General features: G+C 42.0%; 1 protein-coding gene across 9 annotated transcripts in view; it reads right to left on the bottom strand.

Annotated features, from left to right (window-relative positions):
• TLK2 (tousled like kinase 2) overlaps positions 1-13873 on the bottom strand; it is a 48002-nt gene that overhangs the window by 12518 nt on the left and 21611 nt on the right. For 7 of the 9 annotated variants that reach the window (XM_054000200.1, XM_054000201.1, XM_054000199.1 and 4 more), the window contains 7 exons: positions 12221-12388; positions 11581-11676; positions 8703-8795; positions 7050-7160; positions 5765-5901; positions 4219-4371; positions 363-429 (listed from right to left, as the gene is read on the bottom strand). In XM_054000200.1, the coding sequence (XP_053856175.1) occupies positions 363-429; positions 4219-4371; positions 5765-5901; positions 7050-7160; positions 8703-8795; positions 11581-11676; positions 12221-12388 (825 nt within the window). The remainder of the gene's footprint in view (positions 1-362; positions 430-4218; positions 4372-5764; positions 5902-7049; positions 7161-8702; positions 8796-11580; positions 11677-12220; positions 12389-13873) is intronic. The other 2 variants (XM_054000206.1, XM_054000207.1) reach the window with 1 other exon arrangement.

Raw genomic sequence — 13873 nt, 5'->3', positions numbered from 1 at the left:
AGTCAATGACTTGCATTTATTTGTTGTGTTTTTATAATTTTCTTCCCTTAGTCCGTTCCTTACTGTTCCCTCATGTTATACACATTCAGAGTCCACCACCAGGCAGGTCACAGTGACAGAAGATGTATCAAAAAAGTAGAACTTCCGCATGAAATCTTACGCGTAAGGACAGAGAAAGCTATTTATTGAAGCAAAGAACATCTTCTGTGAATATCACCGCCCCAAAAAATTATTACAAAATTCTGGCTATCCCTTTCAAGTGCAAAACCCTCTTGATTATCAAATGAGTACTGACCTCTACAGAGAAATGCTCTTGTTCACAGAATACTGCACAAAAAGCCTTTGCTGCAACTAGTTCTTACCTTTTTAAGATGACCTAGTCGGAGTTTGAAGATTTCCTCCTGTTCATGGTATTCTGCTAATGTTAACCTGCATGAAAAAGAAATACTCAACACATTAGGTTTCCAAACGTGATAAAGTGAACAATCTGCAGAATGCACATGGCCAGTGGAAGCAACAACTCCACAGAGTAGATCAACAGCCAGCATAAAATTTTTTAGATAAACTCTGCAACCTATATTTTTAATGATCAGTCTAAAGGAGAACAAAACCTTAAACCTCAACAATATCCATTAATTTCAAATTCAAATCCCTAATTACACCTATATAGGCTACTGATTGACTTTTAACAAAGATAGCTAAACCATAATCTAAATATAGAAAAGTGAAGCCCAAATATTCCACATCTTATTTTTCCATGTGAAATTTGCTTTACTGAGTCATTTTCAAATTTTTCTTTGTAATAAAAGCTGGATAATTCAATCCATCTATTCACTTTGAGACTAGAAGCACACCTGGCCACACAGCCACTGCAAACAGAGCAATGACCTGGGATTCAGAACTTTTTCCTGTTTCAAGATCTACCAAATGGCTTCCAGGGAAACCTTCGGAAATTTACTTTATCATATTTTTTACCTCATGGGTAGTTAGGAGAAGCAATGGGATAAGGGGAATAATCCCTATTTTATTGATAATAAATTATGTGCAAAGTTTCTGCTCTAGTTGGTTTGTCAAAAGAAGTTTCATAATGTTTTTGACCTCTTTTCCATGCAAGCATGCTACGTAGGACAAAGCACAGCCTTAAACTAAAACAGTGACAGAGCCCATTGCTAGTGAAATATACTGACACGCTGAGGTCTTTAGGACTAGAAAAATGAATCACTATATTAACTGTCGCATTACTACCAACAAGGAATTTGGTAAAAGCATCACATGCGAACACAAAACTATGACACGCTTATCAATTGCATCTGTTCACTCTTGTAAACATGACCTGCATGTGACAGCATACAAATACCTTCTTTTAAACCTAAATTGAGTTCAAAGCATATCCCAGGAGGATTTCTGCAACAGGAATTATGCTCTACACAGTACTTTCACACAAGGTTAGTGCAGAAGGCCTCCAGAGCATCAACACCTCAACTTCTTTCAAGGGGGGACCGAGTCCGGTGTCTGTGCAGGGAGACCTTACTCAGTAAATTGAGAGGGGAGAGCATTCAGCTCATCAAGTGCTCATCTTGAAATGTCCCAACTTCCCTCTGTTGATAATGCAGAGAGTCCAGGTACTTGAAACAAGGCCTAAAGCATTTATCTGATAAATTTAATGAAAAACTCATAAGCCAAGTTTGCTATGAAAGAATCTTGAGCGGAAGGAACTGCTTATTACAAATTAAATATACATAAAAAACAAAGCCAGTACCAAAGACGGTCACATGCTGTCTCATTTCTTACACAAGCTGACGGCCCTGAGCTGGACTTGAGGATCCTTGGAAGTCCCCTCCAACTCAAGATATTCTGTGATTCTATGATTCTAATTCACACACATAGCCTGAATTTTAGTTAGATTCAGATAATCTAGAAGACCGTCCCAAGAATTTAGGTCTTTGTGATTCTGTGATTGGTTGCTGTTGCTGTGTAAAGAATAAAGAGAAAACTGAATAAACCAGCAACAAGGTTTGCATATACGTTCGTGCACAAATAACAAACACCACCAGTCTACTCACTGAGGCAGATGTAACAAGCACCACCAGGCTAACAATGCCCAAAACAGCTGCCTATCACAGTAACCATCACAAAACTCAAGGGGACTTGGAGACAAACACAGCCCTGTTTCACAGAAACGTGCTAGAAACACCCTACCTACCTCTAGCACAGCTGAAGGCTGCCCTAATCAATCTCAACCAGTCCCAGCAGAATTAAAAAAACTCTTCTAATTCACAGGCTAGAAAATTCATTTTGGGAGAGCTTGCCTTTAAATTTCCATCACGGGACCTTCCTCTCCGACACAGCAGCAACCATAAACCACAGAGGAACCAAAAATCAAAAAGGAACTTGGCTGTCTGCTTCTCATTCAACTTTTAGAAACATTTATATTTAAATTGCCTAAATATCAGCCTCTGTAGGAGTTCCACAATGAAAAGCCTCTCTCTAGAGGTCATAAAATTTTGTTCCTGATACCCAATGGTCCAACAAGTGCACTTACTGGATAACTAATGATTATCAAGTAGTCAGTCAGTCCAGTTGCTACAGCTGACTTGCAAAAACCCCAGTGTTTTCACATAAGCTAGAACATTCCACATGAACCATATCCATACCCTGGCAAGTAGTTTTTATCAAGTACACGACAAGAACCTTTTATAAACCACAAAAATATCACCCTAAAATGCACCAGTGAAGAATGATAAACCAGCAAGAAACAGAGAAAAGGTCTTGGGAACCCAAGAGGCTTCCTAGCAGAGCCTGGATTATGCCAAGGCAGGCTCACAGCACAAGCAGAAGCATCACCCACGTGACCAGGATTCCCAGGGCACACCAGGACTTGTGCTGCCATGTCTCCAGAGTAAGCCATGCTACAGCTGCACCAAACTGCTGGAGAAAAAGAAGCTCACACAAATGGGGAAAGCTCATCCTGCTCTTTGGAAGTGAAAGGTTGCCACAGTGAATAGCAATGTTTCAAAATATCTATGTACAGACATTCCATTTGCTTCTCCCAGCTCAAACCTGGCAATAAAAAGGATGACTTTAAAGCTTTATTTAGTTCTTTTCAGGTTCCCTTGGCCAGAACGAGGGGGAAAGGGCTACAACCAACTCAGTTATTTGCAGGAAGCACAGAGTGCTCTCCAACACAACCCACCTGATCTGCAGGTACCTGTATCCCACTCTGAGGGCACAGCCCTGGAGCTGAGGGCACCCTGAATATCAGGATTCACACAGCCTTGTGCCATCTCTGCTGAGACTGCAAAGGCAGTGGGAGCTTTTGCTTCACGTGTCCTTTTAAAGATTAAGACCAAGAATTCAAAGGGCTTCTGGAACTCTGAGGTCAAGTCAAGCCCAGGAGATTTAATAATGAAAAGTGTCAATGAGGGTTATGGCATTAGCCTACAGCAAGAAAATGAAGTCAATAAAGGGAACTAGGAGAAGGTAGGGCTAAGTCTCTGACTAAATGTATTTCCAACTCACAAAAGCTTCTGAAGAAATAACGTTCTAAATTTCTTTCAAGCCTCAGCTTTACTCTAGAAGAATATCAAGTCTCTTGGAGCATCAGTAACTTCAAAAGAGACAGGAAAAAAAACCCAAAAAACCATGAGAAGAGTAGCACTTCCACCATTTCCCTGAGTCATGTATGTGTGAAGAACTGTTTTGGAGAACAGGCCAATGCTCAAGGCACTATCTCTATAGAGAGCATTTTACTATTACATGTGCTTCAGCATCCCAAATGAATTGTTTCAAAACTCTTAACTCAGAATTCTCCACAGTAAATATTCAGAAATCAAGGCTTCTAAATGCGTACAATTTTGTTTTCCTTAAAAAATGCACCACGTATGCACTGATACCAATTCTGAACTTACAACACTAAAGTCAGAGCCCACTTTTCAAACCTGACCACAACAGGAATACGGAAAAAATTATTGGTCTCATAAAAAAATAAAGTTAAGCTCATACATAATCTGGACTTGGCAATGATCTTTGTTTTACTTCAATAAAAACTATTTAGAACTAGAGCAAGATGTTGGTGAATGCCAGGCTAATTCCACAACATTCATTTCTGCATGGAGTGAAGCCTGGAGGTAAGGGCAAGATTCCATTTCCCAGGAGATATTTTGTGCTCTAATCAAAGCATGTGGCTTTGCCACGCACCAAGAAGGCCACAGAACCTACGTTTCATTTTCTGCTCCATTGGTCTTGTTCTTGCGCTGCTTCTGCTCGGTGCTTGCTGGAGGGGTCTGGCCCATTGCAGGTGGCTTCCGCTTTGCTAACATTTTTCGTTGTCTTTCTATTTCTTCCCGCTGGGAATTTATCCTTTCCTGTTGCCTGAAATGCAGAAAGGAAAAAAACCACAACAGATAACTAAGGGTGCGCACTTGGTTGTCTTCAGCATCTGTTCTTACCAGACTGGACGCATGAATTTCAAATCAGTTGCACTTGTAAGATTTGTAACAAAATATTTTTGTACAGAAAAGGGAGATGTGCCAAACATGATGAGTCATGGTTTTAAAGGTATTTTTACATAAAACGGGATTCTTTTCCTGGCTCACAGAAATCTTTCAGTAAGTGAAAGGTTTAATTCATGCAGAGGACATCCAAAGGAGTTGCAAACCCCACGGAAGCCTAGGATCCATGGCATGTCACTAACTTTCCACATCCTTTTTCCTAAAAGCCTCTGTTCGAAACCTCAGATTTTCCTGTTAAAACTATTCCTGAAGTCTGGCACTGTCTGAGAAAGTATCCTTACACTTCAAAAGTACAGTTAAGCTATCCTAAATTCTCTGGAATATAACCAATATCATTCCCAATTTCACTAAGTAACTGTCCCTCCTCCAAGATAAAAAGACTATCTCGAACATTTTACAGTGATAAAAGCACTCTTGAAATTTCAAGTCTAAATGACCTAAGCATTTGCTTACCTATTTCCCTTTTAAAAAGGGACTGAGACTGCAGGTAAGTATTCCAGAAGTATTTTTGCCATGACTTCCAGCATAAACGAAGGAAGAATTATAAAGTCCTTAATCTGTGCCTAACAAGAGCTGCACCTCCCTATCAGACTACAGAGGAGTGGTGTGATTTTAAAGGATCACACATAACTCTAGTGCAAATAAATTGCCAAGTCCTACTTAAAGGTCTAGGCCAGGTGGGAATTGACTGGGTATTTCCATTAACATCCTGCATAAAGGGTTTCTGATCTTCATTTCCAGGTTTCTGCAGCCCCTTTGATCACTGTTACCAGAAGGCAAAACAAGTTAAATAGTATGGATTTTCTCTTTCAAGCTTCTATACTTTCTACTTAAGGGAAAAAAAAAAAAAAAAAAAAAAAAAAGTGCAAGCTAATTAGCCTTCTTTGACTAATATATGCAAGGATGCAAATCAAATTGACTCACAATATATGTGAGATTTTGGTCCACCCTTCCACCCCAAGCACTACACCTGAGCCAGGTGGGTGCACTGAGGACTCCCAACAGGTAGTAACAGTTGGCCCAGAGGCCAACTCAAACCATTTCATTCCAGTTCAAGTCTCTGGAAGTTTCAGTGGAAATGGATTTCTCACTTCAGTGTGAAAGAGTTCCTCATTGTCAGGAGTTCATATCTGATCCTTCCATGCATCAGTCACACCATTCTCACATTCTGATGTGCAAGACATCACACACAACTGGTAGGGTTTTTTCCCATTTCTGCCCCTGAAGTTAAAGACAATCCTGTTTGTCCTCACTTGATGAGGTTCTGGAAGGCATAACCATCTGTCCACTGCTCGGTGAAGGATGCGCCGTGCCGCACGGTGGTGAAGTGCCCCAGCCTCAATCGATCCTGCATGCTCTTATCTCGGCATGCCATCTTCTCCTGCTTTGACTGAAAGCAAAATAAAGCCACATAAAAATACAAGCCATAAATTACTAGCTAAGGGCTGTGCTGCATTTTAAATCACCACCAATTCTTTCCACTTTCTATTATTTCAGTTCTGATTATCTGAAACTCAGCTGAATATCATTGATGAAATTATTGCTGGTGCTTCACACTGGTCTGGCAGGTATTTGTTCACCTCCATCATGACATTTCAGCCTCACTCTTCCCTCCTGATGACTGCCTGGGCAGCTCACCCATCCTATGATCAGTTGAGATCAGCCTGGCAGTAGGATTAAAACTATCTCTTTGTATCAGTAGCTTAGATAGACTGCAGGCCCAGCTCTGACCAGGCCCTTATTCAGGAGATGAAGAAAGAAAATGTACCTTGAATCACTATTAAGACTAAGATACAGTGATCAGCCAGCTCAGTCCTAGTCTCGTACATGTCCAGAAGTGACACAATCTCAGCAAGGTCATCATTCTGGAGAGGGGAGCCCTGCTCAGCCAAGAACAATCAGCTCTGTGACAAAATCAACTCAAACAGACAGCATGTCCCAGCCAGCACCCGGGTAGTTTTGCCCATCCAGTACCCACAAACAATAGGTATAACTGGCCAACAGGCGAAAGAGCAAACAACCCCCCACACTATTTAATCACCAGGAAAGCTGCAAATCTTTCTGTAATGAACCAGACTGGATGCTGGTGAACCTGGCACTGTCCCCAGTGTGTTGTTTTCAGTGTTACACAAAGCAACGATTTCCAACTTTGCCATTTGAAAGAAGGTCTGAATCACCTGCCCATGTCCCAGAGTGTATCTGCAATTCCACTGCACAATGGGACACTGCTTCTGCATTCCCAGAGCTGCACAGCATTGCTTTTCAAGTGTATGGGTTTCCAAATCAAGCAATGCCTGCTGGATTTAGAGCTCTTTCATTTAAGCACGAGATCACTCTGCCACTGTGGAAAGTGACCAAATCTGAACATTGTGAACCACTTCAATCTTTGGATTACATTCCTGTCTGCAGAGAAATAATTCAAGACAAAATTCTGGTTATCTTTTATCACTGGAGCAACAGGAGCAGGTTTTTACTGCTAAGAAGACAGAGATATTTTCAAGGATATGAACTGTGGCTGCAGAGATGTCCCCTGCTCACCTTTTCTATAAGAAGCTTCTTGCTCATCGTTACACATCGATTCAACCGCTCCTTGTACTTCTCCAGCATCTTTTGCTGCTCGTCTATCTGCCGTCTCAAATCACAGTTGGCCTAAAAGAACAGAGAATAAAGCCTGTGACTTCAAACCACTCAGAAGAGCCAAACTAAGCATCACTTAGGAAGGAGTTTCTCCACTGAGCCATGGGGATCAGATTAAAGTCAGAAAACCAGCAGGATAAAAGAACAGCTTTTGTTTAGCAAAACATCCAAGACAAACTCTTGAGTTTTTAACTCACTCACATCTTAACACCCCTCTAGAACAGGGAAATTCTGTCATCCTGGTTTACATGCAAGGATCTAAGGTACAAAGAGACTGAAGACAAGCAAAAGTTGTTTTTTTTTTAAGATCGTGCCACAGCAACAAAGTCTCAAAATAGCTGAGTCATTGCTGCACTATCCTCCCACTTTAGCAATATTGGCAGAGTAAAAGCATGGGGGAACTCTTTGTATTTTCAGGTAAATTCTTGATTGAGTCACTTTCCATCAGCCCTCCTACACAGACTGCTCCCAGTGGCAGCTGCTGGTTCACACCACCACAGCATGCAGAGGACTGTATGTGCAACCACTTTTATTAACAAAGTTAAATTTAATCATTTCCCTTCCAACTAATAGTCTGGTAAAAGCAAAAATAATAATTAAAAAAAAACAAAATCTATTTCCTGCTTCATGGATTGTTTCCCACAAGCATACATGTGCCTCATGTCTCCAATGAGCTTGACTGAGCTTTTTCAGGTGCTGAGCACAGACACACACAAAGCCTTCCCTCTACTCCCTTTAATGTGCTTTCTAATGCTTTTCAACACTTTACAAAAGCTCTCTCTCCCAGCTGATGAAAGCTAAGTCAATTAGAACTCCTCCATTAATACAAGATCCTTGGTTTGAAGGTATTTATCTTTTACTGAAGAATACTAATGGGTTAAGAACTTTATTCTTTTGGTTTGGCCAAAGGATATTCTCATCTCTATACATGTCTCTGATTCTCCTGAATGAGCAGTTCAGAACACGGCTTCCCAGGCTACTGAGAGGCTAGTGAACATGCTGATAAACACAAGGCAGAGTCAGCTCCTAAGGACTTAGAAGAGGGGAGTAAGTGGATGGAGGGAAAAGGGAGTCACCATCCCTGGAAGCGTTCAAAAAACATGCAGATGTGGTACTTGAGGATATGGTTTTGTGAGAACATGGTGGTGGTGCTATGCTGATGGTTGGACTTGGTGATCTTCAAAGTCTTTTCCAACCTTAACGATTCCATGATTCTGTGAATTCTGCAGAGAAACCTGTTAGGTTAACCAGTAAAATAGACAAGTGTGCAACAGATCAAAGGGAGGCCAGCACTGCTGAGGACACAAACAATTGAGCTACAACAACTCTGCACTGTACATCCCCAGACACTGCTTAGTTTCAAGCAGGCCCAAACAGGGTCCACAGGCCAGACAATTATCCTGCTGGTAAGGGATCATTGGATTTGTTTTACCTTGCAGGTTTTGGTTCTACACCTGGTATACAAGCCCCTGTTCTGTAGCCTGGCTGACATAAGCATTCTAAGTACCTTTAAATAGCAGCATTTAGAAGAATTGTCCCACTTTAAATACTTACTCTTAATAAGTCATCTATCCTCCCCTCCTTCTTCTCCAAGTCAGAGTTCTTACTGTTTTCTAGTGCAGATATTTTTTCCATTGTGAGGTCAGACTGTAGGGAAAAATCACCATAAACCATGTTTAAGACAAATGGATAATGTTTGAATAGTCAGCACTAAAGTCCCAGCGTAACCCCCTGCTTGGTCTCAGAAGAACTGATCCCCTGCATCCTGGCATTCAGGGGAAGAATGTTCTCCATTTTTCATTTTGTTGTTGCATGGTGGGCTCCTCCAGCACAGGAGGTGCAGTCAGCCAGCAGAGAGCTCTGAAGAGCATAAACTGGTAACTCTCAACAGCCTAAAATATCATCCGTGTCCTGTGAATTTTACATTTATAGCTGAGTTTTGCACACTCTTTGGTGGTCTCTATGAAGGAGAACTTGCACAGAAAAAAAGGCTTAAGAAAAAGAACCCACACCAAATCCCAGCCCTTAGCTGGAGTATCAAATTTATGATCTTTCATGAGCACAGACAACCATCAGTAGAAAAAGACAACACCTGTGGGCTCTAAAGTGGTCCTGACAGAAAACACAGGTATTCATCTTAAAATATTGTAACAGATTGACAGCACAGCAAGAATACCGGGGACAAGCTTTTATTTCTGATAAACTGGGGACCCACTGGGGACAGAAGCTTTATAGCTTTTGAGTGAAAACTATCTGGAAAGTTTTACGGGATGCAGAACATCTCAAATACATTCAGTGAAGCAGTGAAGTGAGAGTTATACCTAGGAACAGAAGACACACACTATATTTCTTTGAATATTTCAGATTCAGCACTCCAATTAAAGGGTGGGGAACGGGAAGGAGTCCATATGTACCTGAACACAGAATCTAAAACAGTCAAGTCAACACAGAGGAAACTCTCCAGGACTGTACACACAGATTTCACACTTGTGGTTAGCAGGCACCTATTCCATTTCTGAGAAGAGATTGCAGAGGCTTACCTGTGGAGTTGTTATATAACTATTCTCCAAATTTCAAGCTTGCCTGGAAGCCAACACCATAAGAGACAAAGGTGGCTGACTGTTGCTTCCCAACATATGCCCAAGTATGGAAAAGCTCAAACAGAGCTCCTGCAAGCATGGCACATCGAGCAAGATGGGTCTAAATCCCAAGAGACAAAGAGGTGGCCTGGGCAGGTCACCTGATCTCTGACTCAACTTGGTGCATGCTTCCTTGTCTGCAGGAAAAGCTTTGCCATGGGAGGCACTGTGCAGGATGTCTCTGGAAAACCTGGTGCAGCTGGTGGCCAAACAGCAGAAAGTTTCTTTGGTAAGGGACTGTTATTTCATTTAGGCAAGTGCACAAACATGCTCACCCTGTGTCAGATAAAGTCAGGATACATACCCTTACACGTGACTTCACCCCAAGTCACCTCAGAGCACTTGGGCCCTATCACTAACTGAAAACACTGAGGAAATCATGCTGTTTTGTTTTTGGCACTGCCACAAATTATTCAAGCTGAGAATCATTAAAGTTTATCTATTTTTTAACTCTATCAACTCCTAACAGGCTTGGAAGAAAAAAACCAAGAATGTGTACAGGACCTCCTCATTCCACCTAACATCTTCCTAGATTCTTTCCTGCACATATATGCCCCACCTAGACCTCTGGGGAATATCATGAAGCTGAACACTGGCAGAAAGCTTGTTCAGATAATGTCTTGGTAAGAACACGGACCTTGTGTTAAGCACAGAAGAAAATAAACCCACATTGTTTTTTCCTCCAGGTGGGACCACTGTTTAAAGCACGCGTGTTGGGACAGCAAAGATTAACATAATCTCTGGCAGGTTCTTGAGTTGTGGCATCATTCTTACACACAGACCTCTCCATGCACTGTCAGGAAACAGGGATCTTCCCAAGCGAATTTTAACAATACATATGACAAACGCGACCTTAGTGACAACATAGAGCCCAGACTTGAGCGAGTACCCCCAGAGGGCGGATTACTGTTCTTGAAGAGAGAACTTGTACCACCTGCAGGGTTAATGGACAATGGACCTTCCCAGCAACAAAATCATCTCTGACACAGACTGGTGTGAGGAAATGACTGTTTAAAAATTGCTCAAGGGAAGACACAGAGAAATCTGAGATGAAAATCCAAAGAAGACTAAAAGCAGGCTTGGAGAAGAGATAAAACAGGTGGATTGCAGATAAAGCTGGGCACCCTGGTAAGCAACAGAAGATGACACAGCTATAAGAATCTCAGTAATTTAAAAGGTACCAAAAAGATAGCACTGCAGTCAGAAGAGCTACTCCTCTTACTAATTCCAGGTCAGTGAAGTTGCTGGGAAGCACTTCCAAGAATACACCATGTTCCACCTTGACAGGACAACTATTCCACAAGTGGACTCCGCAGAGGTCAAAGAGCTGCCAGCAAGACTGTGGTGATTTGTACTGTAAGCAACGTGATGCACGCATGATCCAGCACCTGAATAGACCCAGCACCTGAACATTCACAACTACCACTCAGGTTTCCTTCTCACCTTCACTTCCAGAGAGAGGAAGAACATTGAGGATACAACAGAGCAGAAACAGAGAGAGCTGAGGTGCTCCTCTCCCAAGCACAATCACATACAGCTGACAAACTGCCCACAACACTGACACAGAAAAGCCTCAGTAGCAGATCGGACAAACTCCAGCAGCAGCAACTGAAAACGTTCTTTACAGGATGAGGAACAAAGCTCAGAGACATTAACTTCATTCAGTAGTTACAGATGGAGTTGGGAATACTGGCTCTTCTCACTGGAAACATCATGTCCACTACCAGCAGCACCCTCTAGTACATCAAGCTTCAACCTCACATCCAAGAGCTACGTTGTCTAATGAGCTATACCTGTGACTGTTTGTGCTGGATGGAAATCTGTTTTTGGGAGGTGCAGGAATGCTCAGTGTTCCCTGATCCGGTAGAAGATGGGCTGCCTTGCTGGGCCTGTAAAAGAAAGTTGTGTATTGTTACATGTCCCTCAGCACGACCACCAGTGCCCGTGCCATTCATCTCCACACTGGAGCTGCAGTCTGGCCTGCACAACACTTTCATGCTCAGGTTTAAGGATGCTTTATAGATACAGTTCAGTAAAAGCAGAATCAGTGTCTTCCAAGAAGCCTGGCCCAACCTGCTGAAGACAAACCTTTTAAAAGCCTGATATAATTCACAGCAGCTGAGATTAAGCAAGGCTAAACCAAACACTTCTCACAACAAGACTATACATCAGTCTTTTGCTTTTCTGCATCTATCACATTATCCTCTCAGATGACATCATTTTGATCTAGGTAAGATTTTGAGCTGTTACCTTAAAACTCATGCCATTTTATTAAAAAAGCAAAGCCTGGGACCTAGAACTCTTCACAAGGAAGATGAACTTACCAGAAGGTGACAGCAAAAACGAGGCTGCACTTGGGCAGAAGAGCTTCAAATTCCCCGTCCCTTAACTAGACACATGCCTTAAGATTCAAATCTTTTTGGAGCTGCTCACCGAGACAAAAGTAAAACAGAGGCCACCTCCCCTCTGTGCCAGCTGCTCATTCTCTAGCCGCTGCTTCGCCAGCATCACCGACATCAGCGTTGGCAGAGCAGAGTGTTCCTCCTGCGGCTCCTTGGCTGCGCTGCCGTCTACCCCATACAGCGGCTGCTCCACTCGCCGCTGCAACACAGTCAAAAAACAGACAATGAACTACTTTTTTTTTTTTTTTTAATTAAAAGAAGCGATTTTCTGACTCTGCCAAAACTGTTGTCAGTGAAGCAGCAGCTCAGGAATGAGCAGGCAGCATGGTGAGGATCTGATAACTCACACAGGACTCCTGCAGTGATTGTTCCAATGGCAGACAGCAACAAGGAAATGAAGTTAACAATTGAAAAAACCCTAACAAATGAACACACAGGACAAATTTCCTTGTCAGTTAACACATCCTCTTCCTTTGCAAATACATGTGCTTCGGAGTCAGTGGAGCAAAATAGATTGCAGGTCCAAAAATCTAGGCTGGGATTTTGGTCAAAGTATTTACAATTATATTTTTTAATGTTTGTTAAAGACTCATTTTCAAACAGCCAATTTCATGATATGTTGCTATTCTGGTAAAGCAAACTGAGTCAGAAGAGCTAAATGGCAGCAACCTAACCATGTCTAGGACCCAGACATCAGGGTATGCTCACTTCTATCATTACAGCTGGGGTCCATCTCCTGCAAGGTAAGCGAAGTACTTATTCTTTCCCAAAATCATTTAAAGGTCCATTACAGATCTTAAGGGCCAGCTCCTTTCTCCTGTAGTAGATTAGTTTTCCAACTGTGGTAGAGGAACTGAGTTTAACAAGAAGAATCATCTGAGCTACACTGATTACAGCACACGGCATCTCAATGCCCTGGCTTCCAAAGCCACACTATCACTGCTAAAACTTGGCAATCTGGGTAATAATCATGCAAGTCCTTCCAAGCTGTAACTCCAGGCCAGGCAAATGCCTCTGAGAAAGCAAACAGTCAGGTCAGGCTTCATTTTTTCTTAAAAATGTAAATTGCAACCTGTTTTCTGGTTAACATTACCAATTCCAAGAGTGTGCTTCCTTCCCCAAAAGAATGCTTGTGCCTGAGAGCGGCCTTGCAAGAGTCTCAAGACCTGCAGATCATTCTAATCAAATGAGAAGTGAGGCAATTCAAATCGGCCAAGAGATTTGAAGAGAAGTAGTTACATCCTGAGGCCGTTTCAATTCCTCTGCAAGTTCTGATTGCAGAAATTGTCCAGTACAGTACAGATAAATTCAGATCTGGAGGAGGTTTCACGTATCATGTGAAAGACATTTTAACACTCTGCTTCCTTCCAAGATCATTACTAACACCTGTAAAGGGTAAGACACTCAGTGTCCTCCAGTTTTCACTCATCCCCCCATTTTTTTGGGGATTAGATCAAACCATTGACATTCCGTTTGTAAGGAGAAAACAGATCTTGCAAAGGCCCAGAACAGTTTGTTATGAATAAGTAAACATCACAGATTTAGCTGCAAGAGCAAAGAACAGAAGATAAGCACCTGTGTAAGGAGACAAACTGGCCTGGCTGAAACTAACTGCGACATCAATACTCACCAGAAACACTCTATTCAACTTTTACCTACTCCACATATACAAGCATAGAAGAAG

The sequence above is a fragment of the Vidua macroura genome, chromosome 27, assembly GCF_024509145.1.
Source record: "Vidua macroura isolate BioBank_ID:100142 chromosome 27, ASM2450914v1, whole genome shotgun sequence".
Taxonomy (NCBI): Eukaryota; Metazoa; Chordata; class Aves; order Passeriformes; family Viduidae; genus Vidua; species Vidua macroura.
This window is presented reverse-complemented; position numbering and strand designations above follow the sequence as displayed.